At 53.8% G+C, this 19,153-nt stretch overlaps 3 protein-coding genes across 10 annotated transcripts; 1 reads left to right on the forward strand and 2 right to left on the reverse strand.

Moving 5' to 3' along the window:
* The first annotated feature begins 69 nt into the window (after window positions 1-69).
* On the forward strand, window positions 70-3,723 carry LOC119117469 (thymidine phosphorylase). Its single transcript, XM_037243755.1, has 10 exons — window positions 70-160; window positions 1,360-1,489; window positions 1,752-1,954; window positions 2,020-2,118; window positions 2,196-2,325; window positions 2,393-2,511; window positions 2,579-2,741; window positions 2,820-3,047; window positions 3,115-3,255; window positions 3,319-3,723. Exons 2-10 carry the CDS (start codon window positions 1,372-1,374, stop codon window positions 3,459-3,461), a joined length of 1,344 nt encoding a protein of 447 aa, XP_037099650.1. The 5' UTR covers window positions 70-160; window positions 1,360-1,371; the 3' UTR covers window positions 3,462-3,723.
* A 37-nt stretch (window positions 3,724-3,760) lies between these two features.
* Window positions 3,761-4,765, reverse strand: lsm8 (LSM8 homolog, U6 small nuclear RNA associated). The gene is made up of 4 exons (XM_037243761.1): window positions 4,534-4,765; window positions 4,236-4,276; window positions 4,025-4,152; window positions 3,761-3,959 (listed from the first exon to the last, which is right to left on the reverse strand). Exons 1-4 carry the CDS (start codon window positions 4,562-4,564, stop codon window positions 3,869-3,871), a joined length of 291 nt encoding a protein of 96 aa, XP_037099656.1. The 5' UTR covers window positions 4,565-4,765; the 3' UTR covers window positions 3,761-3,868.
* Window positions 4,766-5,824: 1,059 nt separating this feature from the next.
* Window positions 5,825-18,803, reverse strand: grip1 (glutamate receptor interacting protein 1). Of its 8 annotated transcripts, none has more exons than XM_037242723.1 (26): window positions 15,522-16,930; window positions 13,234-13,314; window positions 13,038-13,173; window positions 12,831-12,976; window positions 12,660-12,743; window positions 12,501-12,576; window positions 12,296-12,441; window positions 12,076-12,223; window positions 11,846-12,015; window positions 11,597-11,734; window positions 11,311-11,457; window positions 10,956-11,142; window positions 10,749-10,894; window positions 10,594-10,674; window positions 10,449-10,518; window positions 10,224-10,369; window positions 10,013-10,157; window positions 9,791-9,930; window positions 9,544-9,720; window positions 9,320-9,473; window positions 9,077-9,188; window positions 8,931-8,963; window positions 8,542-8,652; window positions 8,361-8,477; window positions 8,120-8,266; window positions 5,825-8,054 (listed from the first exon to the last, which is right to left on the reverse strand). In XM_037242723.1, the coding sequence occupies exons 1-26, from the start codon at window positions 15,652-15,654 to the stop codon at window positions 7,764-7,766; spliced, it is 3,462 nt and encodes a 1,153-aa protein (XP_037098618.1). In that variant the 5' UTR covers window positions 15,655-16,930; the 3' UTR covers window positions 5,825-7,763. The 8 variants fall into 8 exon arrangements, with proteins under 8 accessions (XP_037098618.1, XP_037098615.1, XP_037098619.1 ...); XM_037242720.1 differs by lacking the exon at window positions 15,522-16,930 and adding an exon at window positions 13,636-14,937; XM_037242724.1 differs by lacking the exons at window positions 11,597-11,734; window positions 15,522-16,930 and adding an exon at window positions 18,450-18,803.
* Window positions 18,804-19,153: the final 350 nt, after the last annotated feature.

A 19,153-nucleotide genomic window follows, 5' to 3' on the forward strand; every position in this document is an offset into this window, starting at 1 on the left:
TGATTGAACTTGAAGCGGGCGCGGGTCCGTGGGCCTCGACCACGCCCCTCTGCTGCCATTGGCCGACGGACTGACAAGCCTTCGGTGAGGAGGTTGGGATTTGCCGCTCACAAATCGTCATAGTCGCTCAGCTGTCAAGGGGGAGAGTTGTCATTCTCAGGTGAGCGCCGATTCTTCTTTCCTGTCATTTCTGCCTGCTCCGCTTCGGCCCGGGATCAGAACTGCAAAGTTGTTGACATGTTTGATTGATTGATATTGATTGATTGATATCTTTATTTCGAACATCAAAAAGAAAAAACAAATAACACTCTAAACTGCTACATATAAGTCCATACAACAAACAAACAAAAAATAAACCAACAAACAGAAATTAATTAATAATACATAAGTAAATAAATCAATAAAGAATGCTCGAAAAGGAGTAGGAGGAAGCATAGCTTTTTAGATTCCTACCCCTTTCTCACTTTGTTAGGGTTTACAGATTATCTCCATCGGATGATTATGTTGGAATGTAACCTGTAATAATTTACCTAGCTTGTCCTGTTTTAACAAAAGTAGTAGAACAAAGTGCTAAGATCTTGTGAACTGATTGACTAGCTGCAGAGGAAGCAATCAAAGTTATTTTGTTTACACAACGTCGTAAAAGACCCCCTGCTATGCTTTGATCAGCAGGCCAGGGGCTTCAACCCCATCCTGTCCACTCTCACCCCCACTCTGTTTCTCTCAATAAAAATGCTTCTGCAAGCGGCCTGAGTCAGACCTCATTCGATCATCGCTGTACGCACAGCGACGAATGGACTCTCCACCTGCAGGTGTCTAAAAGGACTTACTTGTCTCCCGCGTGGTTCTTGCAAAATAAGTTAGAGTGAGCGCCACCACCCTAACACACTTTATCCATTAAACCAACGATTCAACATATACTGTAATTCTACAACAGAACACAAGTAGACACACTTTCACACTTATTGTTCTGTTTCATTTTTACTTGTGTGTAGCCCTTTGGCACTTTTAGCCTTTGTACCCTCGAAACAACATATTTTTGCACATTCTTTTAAACTGGTTGCTATTTGGACTTTGCTTGAGTTCCTCATGTTCATGGTCAGTCTGTGCTGAAATACAAGGCCGCATTGTATTGATGGGATAAAACGGGCTGCCAAACTTGTTTGCCCAAATGAACAAAGTAGAATTATTTCCACCTCTTGGACTTTCGCAAGAGTGACATTTCGTACTCGTGCAAGTCATGCAATGGAACAATCTTTGTCTTCAATTTCCATGTTTTTGAATTGAATTGCATATTTTAAGAAAACTATGAATACAAATACAATAGACGTGCTTGTTTTGACAACTATTTTATGCCTACACCAGGCGACCATGTTGTCCATTCCAGACCTGATCAAGAAGAAGCGGGACGGCGCCAAACTGAGTGAAGGCGACATCAAGGCCTTTGTGGAGGCGCTGACCAGCGGCAGCATCCAGGACTGCCAGACAGGTGACGTGCAACCTTCACTTTTGGACGACAAAAGGCAAAGAAAATGTCATTTGCATTCTTTGGCTGCCATTCCACCTTCAATTGCAACTCTTTTAAGCAATTTGCTTGCGCCCCCTGTTGGCCGGGAGTTGAAGATAGAAAATAGAATGACTTGATTGTCAACTGATCTACAATGAAATGAAGAGATTCAAGGCGCTGCCAGGTGCCGCCGGGAGGGAGGGAGCAATTCAGGGTTAGGGCAGTATTTATGATGTTCCTTCAGGCGCCATGTTGATGGCCATCTGGCAGCGGGGCATGGACGTGCACGAGACGGCCACGCTGACCAAGGAGATGATGCTGTCGGGGGAAGTGATGTCATGGCCCAGGGAGTGGGCGGGGCTTCTGGTGGACAAGCACTCCACGGGCGGCGTGGGCGACAAAGTCAGCCTGGTGCTGGCGCCCGCGCTCGCCGCCTGCGGTTGCAAGGTGACCCTGACCATTCGTGCCGCTTTGTAGGCAAGGCAAATTCCCAAACCATGCCGTCTGCCCAGGTACCCATGATCAGTGGGCGGGGCCTGGCCCACACAGGAGGAACGCTGGACAAACTGGAGTCCATTCCCGGATTTAGCATCCACCAGTCGGCACAGCAGGTACCGCAATTGAATTCTTAACCATTTTGGAACGTTATCATATTGGCATTACATTTGCCATTTTGAATGTTTGTCAGGTGCGAGTCATCCTAAGCAGCGTGGGCTGCTGCATCGTGGGCCAGACGGAGACGCTGGTTCCCGCCGACCGCATCCTCTACGCCATGCGCGACATCACCGGCACCGTGGACAGCCTGCCGCTCATCACAGGTAGCGCCCCCCCCCCCCCGCAGGCACCGAAGCGCGTCCGCCATAACCCGCCTCGTCTCCCGGCCAGGCTCCATCATCTCCAAGAAAGGCGCCGAGTCGCTGACGGCGCTGGTTCTGGACGTCAAGTTCGGCCGGGCGGCGCTCTTCAAAGACTTGCGCGACGCCAAGGAGCTGGCGCGGCTCCTGGTCAGGCTCCCGGCTTCCATTCCATTGGATCTCAGGTACGGGTATCTTCAGCGCCGTACTGTTGCAGGTGAACGCGGGCAACGATCTGGGCATGCGCACGGGCGCCGTGCTGAGCCGCATGGACGCCGTGATCGGTCGCAGCGTGGGAAACGTCCTGGAAGTCATCGAGGCTCTGGACGTGCTCAAGACGGGCGGACGACAAGACCTCATGGAGCTCGTCGCCACGCTCGGTAAACACGCATTGGCGGGGCGGAGTCGGACCACTCGTTTCCCTGGCTGGCTAACTGTCCTGTCCCGTGGGCTCTCAGGCGGCCTCTTGCTGGCCATGACGGGTCTGGCGGCCGACCAATCGGAAGGCAGACGCAAGATCTCCCAGGCCGTGAGCGGCGGTGCCGCTCTGCTCAAGTTCCAGGCCATGATGGAGGCTCAAGGTGTCGCCAAGGAGACGGCCAGGGCTCTTTGCTCCGCCCACACAGATTACTTCACCATTCTAAGGAAAGCTAAGCACCAACTGGACTTGACCGCCAGCCATGATGGTAGAAACGCTTTTGCCAAAATGAATTGATCCATTTTTTGGTCTTAATTTTATTGATGGTGTTGCAGGCGTGCTGATGGACGTGGACGGTCTGGTTTTAGCGGAAGTGGTACATAAGTTGGGGGCAGGGCGTTCCAAGGCCGGACAGCCTGTCAATCACAGTGTGGGGGCGGAGCTACTGCTCTCCCTTGGCCAGAAAATTACCAAAGGTGGGCTTTTTTTCCATTGCATTTGTTGACTCATGACAGGCTCCATTTATGATTACCCCCCAGGCACTCCCTGGCTGCGTGTCCACTACGAGGAGCCGGCACCCAGTCCAGACCAGATCGAGCGACTGCAGAGCGCTCTCGTCCTGGGATCGGTCGGCGATTGGAAAAAGCAAAGTTTGGTGCAAGAAGTGATGCTTCCAGTTTGATCGGTGCCCCCTTCCTTGTCTGCTGAAAAATTGCAATTAATTGTAGTATATATGTAAAACTAATTTTTATATATTTTTACTAAATTAAAGTCATTAGTTCATCAACTTACCAATAAAATAGAAGTCATCTTTATAGATTATGTATGAACTGTCCGAAAATGTTTGATGTTGGCAGAAATTATTGACAATAAATTGTATAAAATGCGACTATAGTTGTGAATTTAATAAGGAATTTCAAAAAGGAATATAAAGCTTCTAATGACCTAGTTTTGAAGCAATTGGTCCTCAAAACAATTTGCGTCTTGTCCAAAATTCACAAACTTTATTAAAGCACTGAGAGCATAAAAGGTGATGGAAGAGAACATGAAGTCCATCAAAAATAGAAGAAAAACAACACGTCGGAGGTGTCAGTGGACGACCGAGTTGAGAGGCTCGGCCCGGATGTTGCCCAGGTCCAGCGTGGAGTCGGTCTCCTCGTCGATCTCGCCAATCACGGCCCTGCCCAAAAGTAACACGGTGAGCATGTGGCTGGCGTGCGCCCACGTGCGTTAACGCTGACGTACACGTTGTCTCCCCGGACGATGTAAAGTCCCAGAACCACTTGCTCCACGCCCTGACCCGAGCTGAACACGCGCTCGTGACTCTCGTCCAGGATCAAGTTGATGGTCTGGTCGAAGCCCTTCAGCGTGCCCTAAACCAGACGTGACGTTAATTGTGTCGTGTTCAAGCCTCCTTGTGGGTTGGGGCTGAGAGCGCATACAACTTTGCACTCACCACAATCATTCTGCCGTCTGACGTCACGATGGCCACCGTACCTGAGGGGCGAAACACACGTCATCAATTTACTTGACCTGGACGCACAAGGAAGAAGATGATGACGTTGAGGCTGCGTGATGACGCCGGGTGTGACAAAAGCACGTTGTACCGGGAAGGCTTCTCAATGCTACGTTTTGACATGAACAGATGAAAAGGTTTAGCTGCTAAAATAAGCGCAACCATTTATGAAAAAGGCGCTACATGCTGTCAGTAGATGAAAAGGAGCATGCTAGCTAGTTAGCTCGTGGTAGCGTACGGTTAATGTAGCTTTCCAGCGCAGTAGACATGCTTCTGCTTCTTCTGCTGCTCCCAGCGGCCGCCTCGCTCAAGAAAAGTCGTTGGACTTCTTGAAAGAAAGGCCAAAAAAAAAAGTGGAGCAAAACAGTCGAACCACGGTGAAATTGCAGGACCAACAACTTAAACCGGTGAGTACGTCATATCCTCTTCCGCCACACGCGCAAGAGACGAGTGTTGGGTCGGGAGTGAACGACTCGTTCAAAAGAACGAATCTTTTTAGTGAACGTCAACGGGAGCCTTTCTCATACTGACCAGCAGAGGGCGACATACGGTACACTTTTGCGATCTTATGGTCAAATTGAGGGAATCCAAAACGAATATTCGCGTCGTTGTATTTTTGGTTCTCGCAATATATTCTTTTTTTGTTTTAGAATAAAAACAATACAATTAAAGCGCTCTTTTACTTTTTTAACTTATATTTAACATATACAGCACTACATACAACTCAAGAAACGGCTCGTACATTCGTTTTGGATTCCCGGAATTCATCAACGGGAGCCTTTCTCATACTGACCAGCAGAGGGCGACATGCGGTACACTTTTGCGATTTTATGGTCAAATTGAGGGAATCCAAAACGAATATTCACGTCGTTGTAGTTTTGGTTCTCGCAATATATTCTTTTTTTGTTTTAGAATAAAAACAATACAATTAAAGCGCTCTTTTACTTTTTTAACTTATATTTAACATATACAGCACTACATACAACTCAAGAAACGGCTCGTACATTCGTTTTGGATTCCCGGAATTCATCAACGGGAGCCTTTCTCATACTGACCAGCAGAGGGCGACACACGGTACACTTTTGCGATTTTATGGTCAAATTCAGGGAATCCAAAACGAATCTACGCGTAATTTCTCACTCAGACCAACAGAGGGCGACACACGGTACACTTTTGCGATTTTATGGTCAAATTGAGGGAATCCAAAACGAATCTATGCGTTATTGTATTTTTGGTTCTCGCAATATATTCTTGTTTTGTTTTAGAATAAAAACGATACAATTAAACCGCTCTTTTACGTTTTTAACTTGTATTTAACGATATGAGGTAGAGTGTAGATATGAGTGTAGGTTAATATATATATATATTTTTTTTTTACAGAACTTTTTTCATTTCTATTTCCACCCCAAAATGTTATGTTTATTATCAGATGGGCACCTTGACGCACGGGAAGAGCGAGAAGACTTGCGGCTTTGTCACGGACGACGCGAAGACTCCCCGACGTTGACACAATAAATTCCAAAATGTGATAAAGGCGTCATGAATAGTTGGGGTTTATTGTTGCTCAGTCGTCGTCCACACAAAGAAAGGTGGAGACAGCAGGACACACAGCAGGAACATCATGCTACCAAAGTATGAAATTTGTACAAAAATACTTTACAACATTGTCCGTGTTCCTGAAACAAAAGTCGTTGGTTCACTTATTTGTTGTTTGGTTGGTTGGTGAAGCTACATGGAAGCCAACTCTCTTTTTTCCAATGGCAGTGCAATGCGCGTGTGTGCACGCGCAAAAACCTGCAAGGTTGCGCACGCGCAATACACGCGTACAAACACAGTGTGTGTGCGTGTGTGTGTATGGCTTAATGGCACGCATTCCTGAAGCCACGCCCCAAAAGCCCCTCGGCTCCTTTCTATTGGTGGAAATGGTCAATTCTAACTCTTTTTTTCTTGTTGTTGATGAAGTTAGCTCAGCCGTGCTAGACTAGCCCTGTGTTAGCCTTGTGCTAAGTATCTTGTTAGCCACAAGCTAGCTGTGTGTGCTCTGTTTGCTAGCCACTAGTGGGCGCTGTGCTTCAAACAGCTGAATGGCTAACTCAAGTCAACTAGAAGGACCAATCGCACGCAAGCAAACGACATCCAATCACAACGCTTCCCTCTCGAGCACAGAGCAGCATTTGTGTGTGTTTGTTTGGAGGCTTCTGAAAATGTCGACTTTCTAGAGAGGCAAGAGAGCTAGCAGCTAAATGTTGACGTCACGCACGTGTCACAGCATGTTTTCTAAAATGTCAAACCACAGTGACGACGAGGACTCGACCTTTGTTTTCGTTTTTTTTGACATTGTGAGGTCCAGTCGTCACGGAAACAAACAAACAGAGAAAAGTGACAACAGTCAATCAAAACACACAATTAGCATAATTGATCACAGTTACTGGAGGAGGGGCGGGGTCATGCTCGTTGGCGTGAGTGTGTGTGTGGTCGGTGGAGAACCAATCAGAGTCAGGCGTCGTTATTGAGCCTATTGGCTGAGGGACGGTGAGGGGCGGGGTTAACAGGTTTTAGGGAAGCCGAGTTGGCCAAAGACGACAATACACACACACGCTCACACTCACTCACTCACTCACTCACTCACACACAGTGTGGCCAGTCAACGTGTATATATATATATATATTTTTTTTTTTTTCAAAAATGAAACTGCTCAGTGTCTGTCAGTGTCATCAGAATAATCACTATGTTTGTAATGCGATGTTGTTTTGTTTTTCCACACTTTCCTCCATGGCACACAAGTCCAACTGCCATATAGATGCCCCAAGTACTTTGGATCAATAGAAATCCGTTGGTCGTCTGTCTCCGTGGCGACGGCGTGCAGCCAATAGGTCGGAAATAGTGACCCCTCGTCAGTGTTTGTGCCGCTGCTGTGCTTCTGTTTCTGTTCTGCTTCCTGTCGCACCGATAGACCATCTCCTCCGAGGTTGAAGGTGCACTTGGGTCAGGAACAATTGCGAGACCAGGAATGGCCTCGGTGTCAGTGGTGTGTTGAAGACCGCACTGGATTTCAATTTGCAGGGGTAAGGTTAGGATTGGGGACGGTAAAGTGGTCAGGGTTCAGACCCAGATGGGGATTTGAAGGGTTCGGGATCAGTAGTGAGATGAATAGTAGGATTTCAAGTGGGATCAGGCTCAGTAGTGGTATCAAGGGTTGGAGGGAGATCCATAATGGGATCAGGATCAGTAGTGCGATGAGGACTGAGATTGGGATTGACATTTGGATCAGTAGGGGCCTCAGGACTTGGATCCAAATCAGGATTGGTATCGAGATTAAATCAGGAATGCGCTCCGAGTGGGATCAGGATCCGGATCAGGGTGGAGGACCAGGAAGTGTGCGTGTGTGTGTGTGCTTTCAGGCTGCCTCAGCAGGTCCAAGTTCAGAGGTCGTGTGTAGCACCGAGGGGGCGTGTTGAGTTCAGTCCCTATACAGAAGTGTTGGTGACTCGCCCCGCCCCCAGGCCGGCCCCCAGCCCGTCCCCAGGTTTCTTCCACTTGATTGGCGCGCCGTCCTCGCCCGCGTCCTCACGTGCTTCCTTTTGGTAAGCGGTCGGCTGAGGGGCGTGGCTATTGTCTGTGCCTTCCGTATGATTGGTCAGCGGGTTGGCAGAGGAGGCGGGGTTTCGGCTGATGACCAAATCCAAGCGGTTGGACGACTCGGCGATGAGCGGAACCACCAGGCAGCAGTCAAAGTCTCGAGTGCGCACGTGGTTGATCTGAACACCAAAAAGACACTGGAGTCCAAAAAGTCCTACTGGGGACGAGACGCTGAGACGCTTACCTGGAGGAGGCGGTCGTACGCTTGCAGGCCTCCGCGCTCGGCCGGGCCGCCGCCGCGGATGTTGTTGACGTAAACGCCGCGATCGAGAACGCCGTCCGACACGCTGAAGCCAAAGTCCTCCAAGTCGGAAGACTTTTCCAGAGTCAGCTGCCAGGCGTCAACAAATGGCGTTTTTCACTTTTGCAATGGTCTGATTCGACCAGACACTGTGAAAGGAAAAGAAAAAGTGCTGCGCGTTCACCTTGTGAAGCTCCACCGGCGTCTGATTGAGGATGTCGTTGACTTCCTGCCTCATCTTCTTCATGGCGAAGGCTCTGCGCTGGGGGTCGGAGGGCAAGGTGTTGGAGCGCGGGGTCACCTGGGGGTGTCGCAAGGAGTCAGGCGCGGCGACATGGTCGCAGTCGGTCGGGGTGGGCGCTCACCTGGGGGCGGGTGTTGCTGCGTTCCTGGAAGCTGGCCTGGCGTCCCAGCGAGGTGCGCGAGGCGGGCGGCTCGTGGTTCAGGCTGAGGGTGGAGCCGGACATGATGGTGGCCTGGAGACGAGCCATGAATGCGCTACGTTTAGCGCGCTTTGGTAGCTCATCGGGTGCGTGCGTGCGTGCGTGCGCAAACTCGCCAGCATGCATTCGCACGCCCGACCGAATGTTATTTGGATGTCAGCCAATGCCACTCCAACGGTCACTTAAGGTCAGGAAAAGATGAGCGTTCGAAAAGACACAACTTGTCCCATGTTAGCGGGCACCCGCCAGAAGGCGGCAAGGAAAGAAAACGAGGATTAGTGGAGGTGAGGAAGAGCAACCAGCAATGATACCCCAGTGAGGAGCGCCGTCTCCTTTTCCGGCTCCTGGAAAACAATAAGTCCTCTTTTTTCCAACCTCTAAAAAGCTGTTCATTGGTCAGAGGACTTGACAAAGTCCCGCCCCATCTGGCAAGTGTTTAATGTGTGTGTGTGTGTACCTCCAGTTCTCTGAGGATTCCGCTCTGTCCACACGTCTCCAGATCCTCCAGAGCCTGAGACCAGAAGTTCTCCTCCTGGTCCGGTTCTGTCCCATCATGACCCACCGTGAACCTGCAGCGCCCCCCGCCCCCCAAGTCGTAGCTGTTAGCATACGCTTAGCTCCATGCTAACGGCTCCCATTGCTTTCAACGAGGAGAGCTAACATCTAGGTTAGCTCGCCGAGCTTGTCCGCTGCGGCTCACCCGCCGAGCGCGACGTGTTCCCAGTCGTCGTTGAGGCCCGACAGGTCCGGCAGCGGATTGGCTCGCCGGCGAGACGAAGCGGGCGATTGGCTGTTGCCCGTCTTGGCGTTGCGCCACTCGTGGAAGGTGAAGGGCGACGACTGGAAGGAAGGAGCTGAAAGCACGCGGGACGCGTCACGGCTAGACGGCGACGCGCTCGGCGCGGGCGAGGTCCAGACACGTACTCGGGCTGCCGAAGCCGCCGTCCACGTTGGACCCGTCCCAGGACTCCACGGCGCTGTCGACGGAGGGCAGCGTGCCGAACAACCTCTGAGCCGAAGGGGGCGGCGCCGTGAGAGGCGGCTCCTCTCCCCCCTCGCCGTCGTGGTTCTCCTGGCCCGGACACGACTTGGGACTGGACACTGCGCAGACGCAAATGCTGAGACGCTGAGGTTCGGCGGCGCCCCGACCGGTGCGGCGGCGAAGACGTACGTTCGCCGTGTTTCTTGATCTTGAGCGTGACGGTCTCCCCCGCCTGCTGGAGGAGGGTGATGGCCTCGCTCAGGGGTTTGCCCTTCAGGCTGCTGCTGTTGATGGCCAGGATGCGGTCGCCCACGTGGATGGCGCCCGTCCTGCCAGCGCACACGCGCCTCTTAGAGCACACGCACACGCGTGCGTCCAAGGCGACCTGAGCCGGCGGAATCTTTTGCCCACCTCTCGGCCAGGCCTCCCTTGGTGAGCGAGGAGATGATGATAGGGTCGAAAGGCTCCTCGGTGCCGGAGATGGTGATGCCCAGGGGCCCTCCGTAGCGCTGCAGCTCCACTGTGTAGATGATGCTCCCCGACACCTCCTGCTCGTCTGCGAGGTGAGGCGTACGGGTGGGCCGCCGGTTCGCTAACGGGCGACTCGCCGGCCGTCACTTACCGGAGTTGTCCTCGTCTTTGCGTATCTTGAGCTTGACCAGCTCTTCGCACTGCCGCAGGATCTGCACGGCCTCCTCCATGGAGCAGGTCTCCACGCGGATGTTGTCGATGGCCAGCAGCTTGTCTCCCAGCTCCAGCGTGCCCGTCCTGCAAAAGACAAAGGTCGGAGTAGGGTCGCCGTTCCCGATCACGTGCCGGCTGGCCGGCCGGCTGACCGGCGTGTCACCTGTGAGCCACGCTGCCCTTCTTGATGTCCGAGATGATGAGAGGGTCCCCCGCTTTCCTGTTGGACGGCGCTGCAACGCAACAAGAAGGTCGGCCGACGAGGTTCGGTGGTCCGCTCGGACGTGGCGGCGCTGGAAGCAACTCACAGCTGATGGTGATTCCCAGTTCCACTCCCGGTTTCTTGGGCAGCTTCACGTGGAAGGTTCCGGAGGACGGGATGACCGATTCTGCGGGAGGGACGCAAAGCGTTTGTCACCTCATACGGAGCGCAGAAGCCGCGCGTGTGCGCACGCGCGCATACCGGCCACGTCAAACTCAATCTCCAGTGTGAGTTGTGCGGTGATGGAGGAGTCTCTGAGCAGCTGATTGGTTTCTTCCAACGTGGAGTCTTCTGTGGGAACTCCGTTGATGGACAAGATCCTGTCGCCGATCTGCAGGATGCCGCACCTGCGAGCGTGGACGGCAGGCGTGAGCCGCGTGTGGTCGTGCGTGCGTCAAAAGCGCCAACCTCTCAGCGGGACTGTCAGGGTCGATGTAAGCGATGAGCGGGGGCGAGGAGAGCGTCTCGGTGGCAAAGACGCCGCCCTGCAGCTGGAGGCCGAAGCCCATGACGCCGTCGCCCAGCAAGGTCACCTCGGTGGTCTCGGTGTGGACCACCTGGCCGGCCAGACCCACCGTGCTGGACGCCAGGGACACTGAGGGAGGGAGGGAGGGAGGGAGGGAGGGAGGGAGCACATCCGAAGGTGACGTCTGTGTCGTCATGGCAAAAAGACACCCGCGAGGCAAATGAAAACGTCCCGAGCGGCGCCGTGTTAGCGCTTAGTGAGCAAACGTCTCTCCGCCGAGCCAAAGTTGTTCCTCACGGGAGCTCTTGAAGTCCTTCTTCTTCTGCTTCTTCCTCATGAGCGTGCCCCGCGGACTGGTGGGATACGCGTTCCTGGGAATGCTCATGTTGAGGGACGACAGACTGTACGCCGACATGGAGCCCGGCGAGAACGTGTGGCCCAGCGCTGCAAACACAGCCGAGCCAGCGCGCGTCAAGGTGAGCCGGCACGCTCGCACGCACGCACAGCCGCTCACGGCCGCGCTCACGGCCGCGCTCACGGCCGCGCACGCGGCGCAAGGAGAGCAAGCGAGCGGCGGACGTACACGCGTTGTTTGTATGGCGGTTGTGCGACCTGCCGCCCGATTGGTCAGGATGGTACGTGTTGTAGTGGTAAGGGGGGAGGATGGGTGCGGAGGTTCCGGTCTCCCAGGGGAGGGGGCGGGGAGAACGCTGCACCTTGACTGCACACATGCATGCACACACACGCACACACGCACATGCACACACACGTGCGGGCCAGCGTTAAGACGGGAGGAGCGAGCGAGCGAGTGGCACGGGTGCCCAGACGCCACCTTGCTGCGGCGCGTTGAGGGCCGGGCGGGCCTGGTGCTGCGGCAGGATCTCCAAGCGCACGTTGTGGCAGGAAGCGGAAAGCAGCTGCGTGGCCTCGGCCAGGGAGCAGAACTCCATGGATTTGCCGTCCACCGACAGGATGTGATCGCCCGCGTGGAGGGCGCCGCACCTGCGAGCACGCGCACGGGTCAACGTCCGCTCGGACTTCCGCCGCGCGCGCAAAGGTCACCTGTCGGCGATGCTGGCCGCTTTAACTTTGTCGATGACGATGACCTGCTTGCTGCAGAACATGGACGAGGACAGAGCCACGCCCAGGCTGGAGCCCGTCGCCTTGGCAACCTCCACCAGCAGAGGACCCGAAGCCGAAGACACGGAGTCTAAACGGAGACGCGTGAAGGTTAGGTGTGTGCGCGTGTGTATGTGGTGCGCACGTGTGCGCGCGCGCTGACCCATGACGGAGACGTCGTACTCCAGCAGCATGGTGGCTTCCTGTCCGCTCTGCTTCAGAACGCTCATGGCTTCCGCCAGCGTGTTGCCGTGGAGACGGATGCCGTCAATGCTCAGCAGACGGTCGCCAGGTTTGATGCTGCCCTCCCTACACGCACCAACAGGTAGGTGACCACAGCGGCGGCGGCGGCGGCGCTTCAAACTCACCTGTCAGCTGGCCCTCCCGAGCGTACGGTTGCTATGACGATGGGTCGACACTTGTTCCTGTCTTCACTGGCTCCGCCTACATGACGGACGGTCCTGTCACTAATTGGACCACGCACGCACGCACGAACGCACGCTCGACGCTGCCCCCCCCCAACTCACCTCTGATGACGAATCCAAAGCTGTTCCCTTCCTTGTGCAGCGTCACCTCCACCGTCTTGAACATGACACCCGAACCCTGCACGGCTGCGAGGTGACACGTCAAAGTCACGCGAAGGTCGGGCCGAGGAGACGCACGCACGGACGGACGAGAGGCGGCCGGCGCGGACGTACAGACGGGCGGCAGCTCGTATTCCACCTCCAGCAGCACGCGCTCGCCCACGTTCTTCAGCAGGCTGATGATCTCGTCGTGGCGGAACTTGGCCAAGTTGATGCCGTTGACGGAGCGGATGTAGTCGCCCACGTTCAGCTGGTCGCTCCTGAGCAGGTCGGGCGAGTTTACTACGTGAAGCGGGTGGACGGACCGGGGCGCCTTCCTACCTGGCGGCGATCCCTCCCTGCCTCAGGTTGGACACCCGCGGCTTTCCGTCCTTGTCGATGCCGCCCGACACGGTCAGCCCCAGCGTGGTGCCCTCCTTCTTCATCAGCTCCACCAGCGTGCAGCCCCGGAACTCATCTGGGGACGCCAAACGTCACGTCACGTGAGCGCCCGGCGGCGGCCGAGCGCGAGCCTTACCCGGGATGCTCTGCCTCCTGACGGCCAGCGCTCCGTCCGACGGACGCGAGCCCGCCGACTGTTTGGTGTACGGACCTTCATCTGCGAGCACAACACACAAACACGTGACCAAGACGACAAAGGAAGGAAGGAAGGAAGGAAGGCTGAAAAGTCGGAGGAGAGGATGAAGAATTGAAGATGATGGATCGGGAGCTAGCTTCCCACCAATCCCACAACACACACAAAGTGCACGTGATGACACCAGCACTAGTCTTCCTGACATCATGAATTTTACATCTCTCTCTCGCTCTCTCTCTCTCACACGCGCACAGGAACGCTCCCCCCCCCCCCTCACAGGATTGTCAATCAGTGATCAATTTCCAGTAAAGGTTGCGTTCATCTCAGTCATTCCCCGCGCACTACCTTTATTCACCCTGCGCAGGATCTGACATCGGCATTTGAACGACACGGCGATCATGATGAAGCCCCCAGCTCGCCGTCGCCAGTCGCTCAGCCGGCGCCATGCACACGAAACCGCCGCCGCTGCCGCAACCTTCTCCTCTCCTCTCCTCCTAATCCTCCCAATGCGCCTCTTCCTCTCGCTTTTCCGTCCTTCGGCCGCCGCCAGCCCAGCCGAGCGCCTCTTTACGCAGACGCCATCACGTAGATGAGGAAGACGAGGGAGGAAGAGGGAGAGGGGAGGGGGAGGGCGCTGCAGATGTGGAGCGCCGCCATGAAATGAGGAGGAGGAGGGGGAGGCGGAGGCTGAGCTGATGGCGCCATGACGATGAAGAGGGAGGGGGAGGATGCCCGTCATTGGGGAATGGAGGAAGTGCACAAACATCACAAGATGATGCGCCGGCCCTTTAAATGACCTGACGGCCACCGCAAAGGAAGCCGGCCGGGCGTACCTCGGCCACGTTCGCTCAACGTCAACACTTCTTTTCATTTCAATTCCCCTCAAATCAACCTTCACACACACCTCACAGTATGCCATGCCCGCTTTACACACTTCATGATGATGATGATGTCATCACCAGGGGGAAAGCTGCGCCACGGACGCAACGCTGCCACGCGATTGGCTGCAACTGCAGAAAAGGGGCGTGGCCTAGCCCCACATGTAGGTCAGTGTTCCAGATGCACATTATGTGGGATTAATTTCACTCTGTGCATGCGTGTCGAATGACGTGATTATTATTATTACTTTTTTGTTTTTTTACAGATTACAGAGAGTTTCCCAACAACATTGGTGAGTGTTACCACTCGGCGCTTGCCGGTCGAGCTAATGCTAATGCGAGGGCCGCCCAAAGGTCACAAATTGGACACGTCGGGGATTTTTGTGCGGTAGGCCCACAAAATATTCATCATCCATCACACACCAAACAAGTTGACAGTCACATGTCAGCGTACACGCGTGTAATGAGATGATCAAAATGCCCGCTACGGCTGTTACCACGGCAACGAGCTGATGAATAATTGAAGGCAGTGAGCGAGCCTGCAAGTACAAAGAGCAATTTTTAGACATGCGAGATACACACACACACACACACACAGGCAAGCCTTCTAAATGGCTGAGTTGAAGTTTTTCAAGTGAAGCCCAAAAAAGAAAATCTTACAAGAATGTGGCGTTCAAGTACAATCGGAACTTGTCAACTAAATGACCCAGCTGAAGTGTTTTGAGCGAGAATGCGCTCCGGACATTCCACCGACTGCAGACCAGTGGCAACATGTCGGACGGGCACCGGCACACTTAGTGGTTACCGGTGCTTAGCGCTAATAGCGGGGCGCAAACAGGAAGCGGATGACGACCGACCGACCCACACCGCGCCGCTCGCAGAGCCTGCCTACTGCAAACAAGTCCTTGCTTCTAAAAAAAAAAAAGAAGTTCTTGAGCGCCCGCCAGCGCTTTTGTGCTAACACTTAACCCGCTTTGGCAGCCAGTCAGTGTGTCAAAGTTGTGCTTTTTTTCAATTCCTGTGCTGCAGCAAGGCTTGTCATTACCCACAAAGCATCTGGCGGGACTCATCCTCACCTGCGTGCTCTTCAATTATGCGCACACACGCATTGTGTACACATGTCAACAGTGTGTGTGTGTGTGAGACAAATGTTGTGCTGTCCCCTGTGAGGCGTGTTTGTGATGAATTTGTGTCTGCTTCTGTGAATGTGTGAGATGTGTGCATGTGACGTGTGTGTGTGTCTGGTCTGAGCGTGCATTCATGTGTGTATGTCTGTGGCGTGTGTTTGTGAGCTGAATGGGACTATTTCTTTGTCAATCTGTGTGTGCGTTTGAGCGCAGGTGTGCCACTCACGTAGCAGGCGCGCGTGGTACTTGCTGGTGTAGAAGTAGACGTCGTCGTATCCTTCCTGGTAGTCGTCGTCGGCGCGGTACCTCCTCCTGCGCCTCCTTTGGAGCAGGCGCAGGAGAGCCAGGAAGCGCTCCATCCTCACCGGGGGGCTAACGCACGCACGCACGCACGCACGCACGCGGCTATCACACGGCTAGTGGCGAGCGTCGCAAACGGCAAGCATCATCCCGCACAAAGAAAGTCAGCTCAGGTTTCCTCTCGAACATGCGCACGCACACGCACACACACACACACACCTTTGGACGGCACACGCACTCTTTGTAGCTTCGCCTCCTCTGCAGCTTCCTCGTGTCCTGCTCCAGCCAATCACAGCGCTCGCTGCGTACACACACACACACACTCTCGCAGTGTGTGTGTGTGTGTGAATGTGCACTTGAAGAGTCAGCAGTCATGACTTTTCTTCTCTCCTTCCTTCCTTGCATCCTCCCCTCATTTATCCCTCCATCCTTTGCACCATTCATTCCTCTTTTTATGACACACACACACACACACTCACTCGCTCACACACACGCATACTCGATTCCGCCGAGGGGGAGGGGCGGGGCGGTCTCCATTCAGTCAAGGAATGACAGAGATTTCCACAAAGGGCAGGAGGAAGCAAGCAAAGGCCTATACGGCACGCATAGGAACTACACTTCCCACAATGCAACTGGGCCGCTTCAATGAATCAAAGAGTCGCCGATCTCGAAAAGCGCATCAGCGTAATGTCATGGAAATTGAAGGCGGAAACGCTCATGCCTGTTGCCATGTTGGCTTTGGACAAAAGTAGTGCAGCGGAACATCGGCTACCACCGTAAAGCCTCCCTGGTACAAGCGGCTCGGGTGGGATGAATGTAGTCCATCAGAATCAAGCGCGTTGTGGGGGGGACAACGCCGCCACGTGCGAGGCGGCATGCGAGCCGGGCTGAACCGATGGCGCCCTCTTGTGGTCGCGAGCGACCGGTGAAAAGATGGCAAAAAATGACACAAAGCGAAGACGGATGTCGTTTCCCTGAAATCCTCTTTGTGCCTTCCGAGCGGAGAAAGGAGAGCGAGAGCTGCTAAAAATGACAAAAGTGTCCTCATTTGCAAGGCGCTCATTTGCATATGGCTGGCGGGCCCGCCCGGCGCTCGGCCGCCATTGGCTGCCTGGCTGAGCGCGCGTCTAATCGCATTCTCCACACACGCCGGCTTATCCTGCCGCTCCCCCGCACGGGCGCTCTCAGACCACGCGGCGTGCGTGCGTGCGTGCGTCAAGATCATCGATATTGTCCTCACGTTTGTCGTCAGCGTGATGGCTGACCGAAAGGGGCGGGAGAGCGCCGTCAGCTGAGACGTGCGTCGGGGCGCACGTGACCAAAGCCGAGGCGCTCGCTTCGTGCAAGTCTGACCTTCATTGCGCGCCAAAAGAAAACGGCCGAATCCAATGTAGTCGAGAATGTGCACGTTTGTGTTTGCCGCAGTATGGCGCCCACTACTGCCGAGGAGGTCTTACTCAATGCCAAATTGTTTTTTTGCATTAAGCATCAGTGATGGCTGGCATTCATAAATTCCACAAGAAAAAATTGGCAGAACGCTGAGAGGAAGTTCGGCGCGACATCTCGATGAAAGCGGAAACGCCAAACAGGTGCGCCCTCACACACCCATTGATGCATCGTGTGTGTGTGTGTGTGTGTGTGTGTGTGTGTGTGTGTGTGTGTGTGTGTGTGTGTGTGTGTGTGTGTGCCCACGCTGGGGGAATTCAAGCAGAAAATGACATGATGTTAGTTTGATGCCAGCAGCTCGGCCGGCGCTCCACCTGGATGCTGCCTAGGGCTGACGGCTTGACTGACTGACTGACTGACTGACTGTGTGTGTGCCAGTGTAACAAATTGATGAGAAAAGTTGCACAACAAATGTTGTCCTGTTTGACCGTCATTCTTCACACACGTCAGCATTTTATTGTCAGCCGTGATGATGATGACGCACTTTCTTGCAAAATGTGTCGCACGCGAAAAAACCACGCAGGTTAGCTTGACTAATCCAGAGGACGAGGATGAGCAGTTGTGACATCAGCACCTCTTCAAAGAATGCCGTGCATGCGCGCGTGCACGTAGGCCAAAAGTGTTGCATGATGTCATGTTGTCCGCTGTCTCAAAAAACGATGACCCTTGAATGTAACATTTCAAAGATTGTTCGTACTTCAGAACGCCATGCAAACATCAGAACTCAGTCGTGTATGGACGTCAAGTGCAGTGATACTACAATACGGATGTGGTTGTCAATCAAATGTTTCCAAGTAGAGTCACTACTGACGCCAGTAGTAGTTGAACTGTCGCGTTAATATTTGAGCGGGCACAAGTCTTTTCCTTTCTAGTAATTCTCTCTTTTGTCTATTTTTAGCCATTCCTACTGGAGTGTTATTTTCAAACACAGAAGATGATAAAAATAAAACAGAATCATCAGTGATGTGTATGGAAATAAATGTGCAAATGATTACCAATCACTACCGATTTCAGTGTGTGTGTGGGGGGGGGGGGCGTCTTTCCTGCGCCTTCAGACCGCTTTTAGCGCTCCTGCCCGGGCCACGCTGGAGGCCAACAGCCGGGCAGGTCAGCAGGTGGGCGGGCCTCCTAGCTAAGCTAACCTGCTAGCTTTACCTGCTGACTCCACCTACGGCAACGTCACGTAACATACCTGAGGCCACGTCACGTTACGTCACGATCTGCCGGTGCGCCACACGGGAATGCGCACACGCACACACGCTCAGCGTCAACTTTCACGCGCGCGGCACCAGAAACCGGCAAACACACGCGCACCAGAAGACGCACGCTCTCGCGAGCACGCACGCACCCACGCACGCAGCGAGGAGACGTTGTCGGTTCGGCGGCGGCGGCGCCGCTGGCTCCCTACCTCCTTCTTGGTCCGCTTGCAGGCAGGCCGGGATGTTCTTTTTCCATCCGGGCATGATGCACCTCAGGGTGGATAGGGAGTCCAGGGCGGCCCGCTAGCAGACACACAGCTCCAGCAGCGGCAACAGCATGTTAGCTTTAGTTAGCTTTAGCTTCATGGAGGAGATCCACCTCCGCGTCCACTTCCTCTTCTCCGTCGCCCCTTCTTCGGCACGCGAGACCCCCCACCCCCTGCTCTCTCTCTCTCCCTCCCTCCCTCTCTCTCTCTCTCTCTCTCTCCCTCTCTCTCTTTGTAAATGTCGCTCGACCCCCACCCCCTCTTAAATGGAGTCGCTCAGGGTGGTCTCGGGGTGAGGGGAGTGCTGGCTGACGTAAGGCGATGACGTCACGAAGTAGCCCGGCAGGCAGGAAAAATGACAATAGTTTGCGCATGCGCATTGAAGCGTGGGCACCTGTATACATTTAGGTCATATGTACGATAGTTATTTTTTCTTATCCAGAAGATGCAATTAAAACCAAATTCATATTTTCAATGCTGACCTCATTCCTCCTTCATTTACAAATGATTATGTAATGTTCTGTAACTTTGTATAGTATTATACCACTAAAGTTAGGGACTTTGGGACTCTGTTCAACTTAAATCACTGAAGATGATTAGAGTTCATTCATGTGATGTTTGCTCATCTTTCAGTTGGTGTGTGCGTG

This window comes from Syngnathus acus, chromosome 23, assembly GCF_901709675.1.
Source record: "Syngnathus acus chromosome 23, fSynAcu1.2, whole genome shotgun sequence".
Lineage (NCBI taxonomy): Eukaryota > Metazoa > Chordata > Actinopteri > Syngnathiformes > Syngnathidae > Syngnathus > Syngnathus acus.

Bases quoted from the DNA above. Each gene is read 5' to 3' on its own strand.
- grip1 (XM_037242720.1), bottom strand. From the start codon at position 14,209: ATGGCATACTGTGAGGTGTGTGTGAAGGTTGATTTGAGGGGAATTGAA. The intron at 10,895-10,955 runs GTTGGCGCTTTT...CCACGCTCGCAG, and splicing joins CCTGACAGTCCCGCTGAGAG to GTGCGGCATCCTGCAGATCG. The intron at 10,519-10,593 runs GTGAGTTGCTTC...GTTGCGTTGCAG, and splicing joins ACTGGGAATCACCATCAGCT to CGCCGTCCAACAGGAAAGCG.
- LOC119117469 (XM_037243755.1), top strand. From the start codon at position 1,372: ATGTTGTCCATTCCAGACCTGATCAAGAAGAAGCGGGACGGCGCCAAA. The intron at 1,490-1,751 runs GTGACGTGCAAC...ATGTTCCTTCAG, and splicing joins CATCCAGGACTGCCAGACAG to GCGCCATGTTGATGGCCATC. The intron at 2,326-2,392 runs GTAGCGCCCCCC...TCTCCCGGCCAG, and splicing joins CAGCCTGCCGCTCATCACAG to GCTCCATCATCTCCAAGAAA.
- lsm8 (XM_037243761.1), bottom strand. From the start codon at position 4,564: ATGTCTACTGCGCTGGAAAGCTACATTAACC. The intron at 4,277-4,533 runs GTACGCTACCAC...TTCGCCCCTCAG, and splicing joins GCTGGAAAGCTACATTAACC to GTACGGTGGCCATCGTGACG. The intron at 4,153-4,235 runs GTGAGTGCAAAG...CGTCTGGTTTAG, and splicing joins CAGACGGCAGAATGATTGTG to GGCACGCTGAAGGGCTTCGA.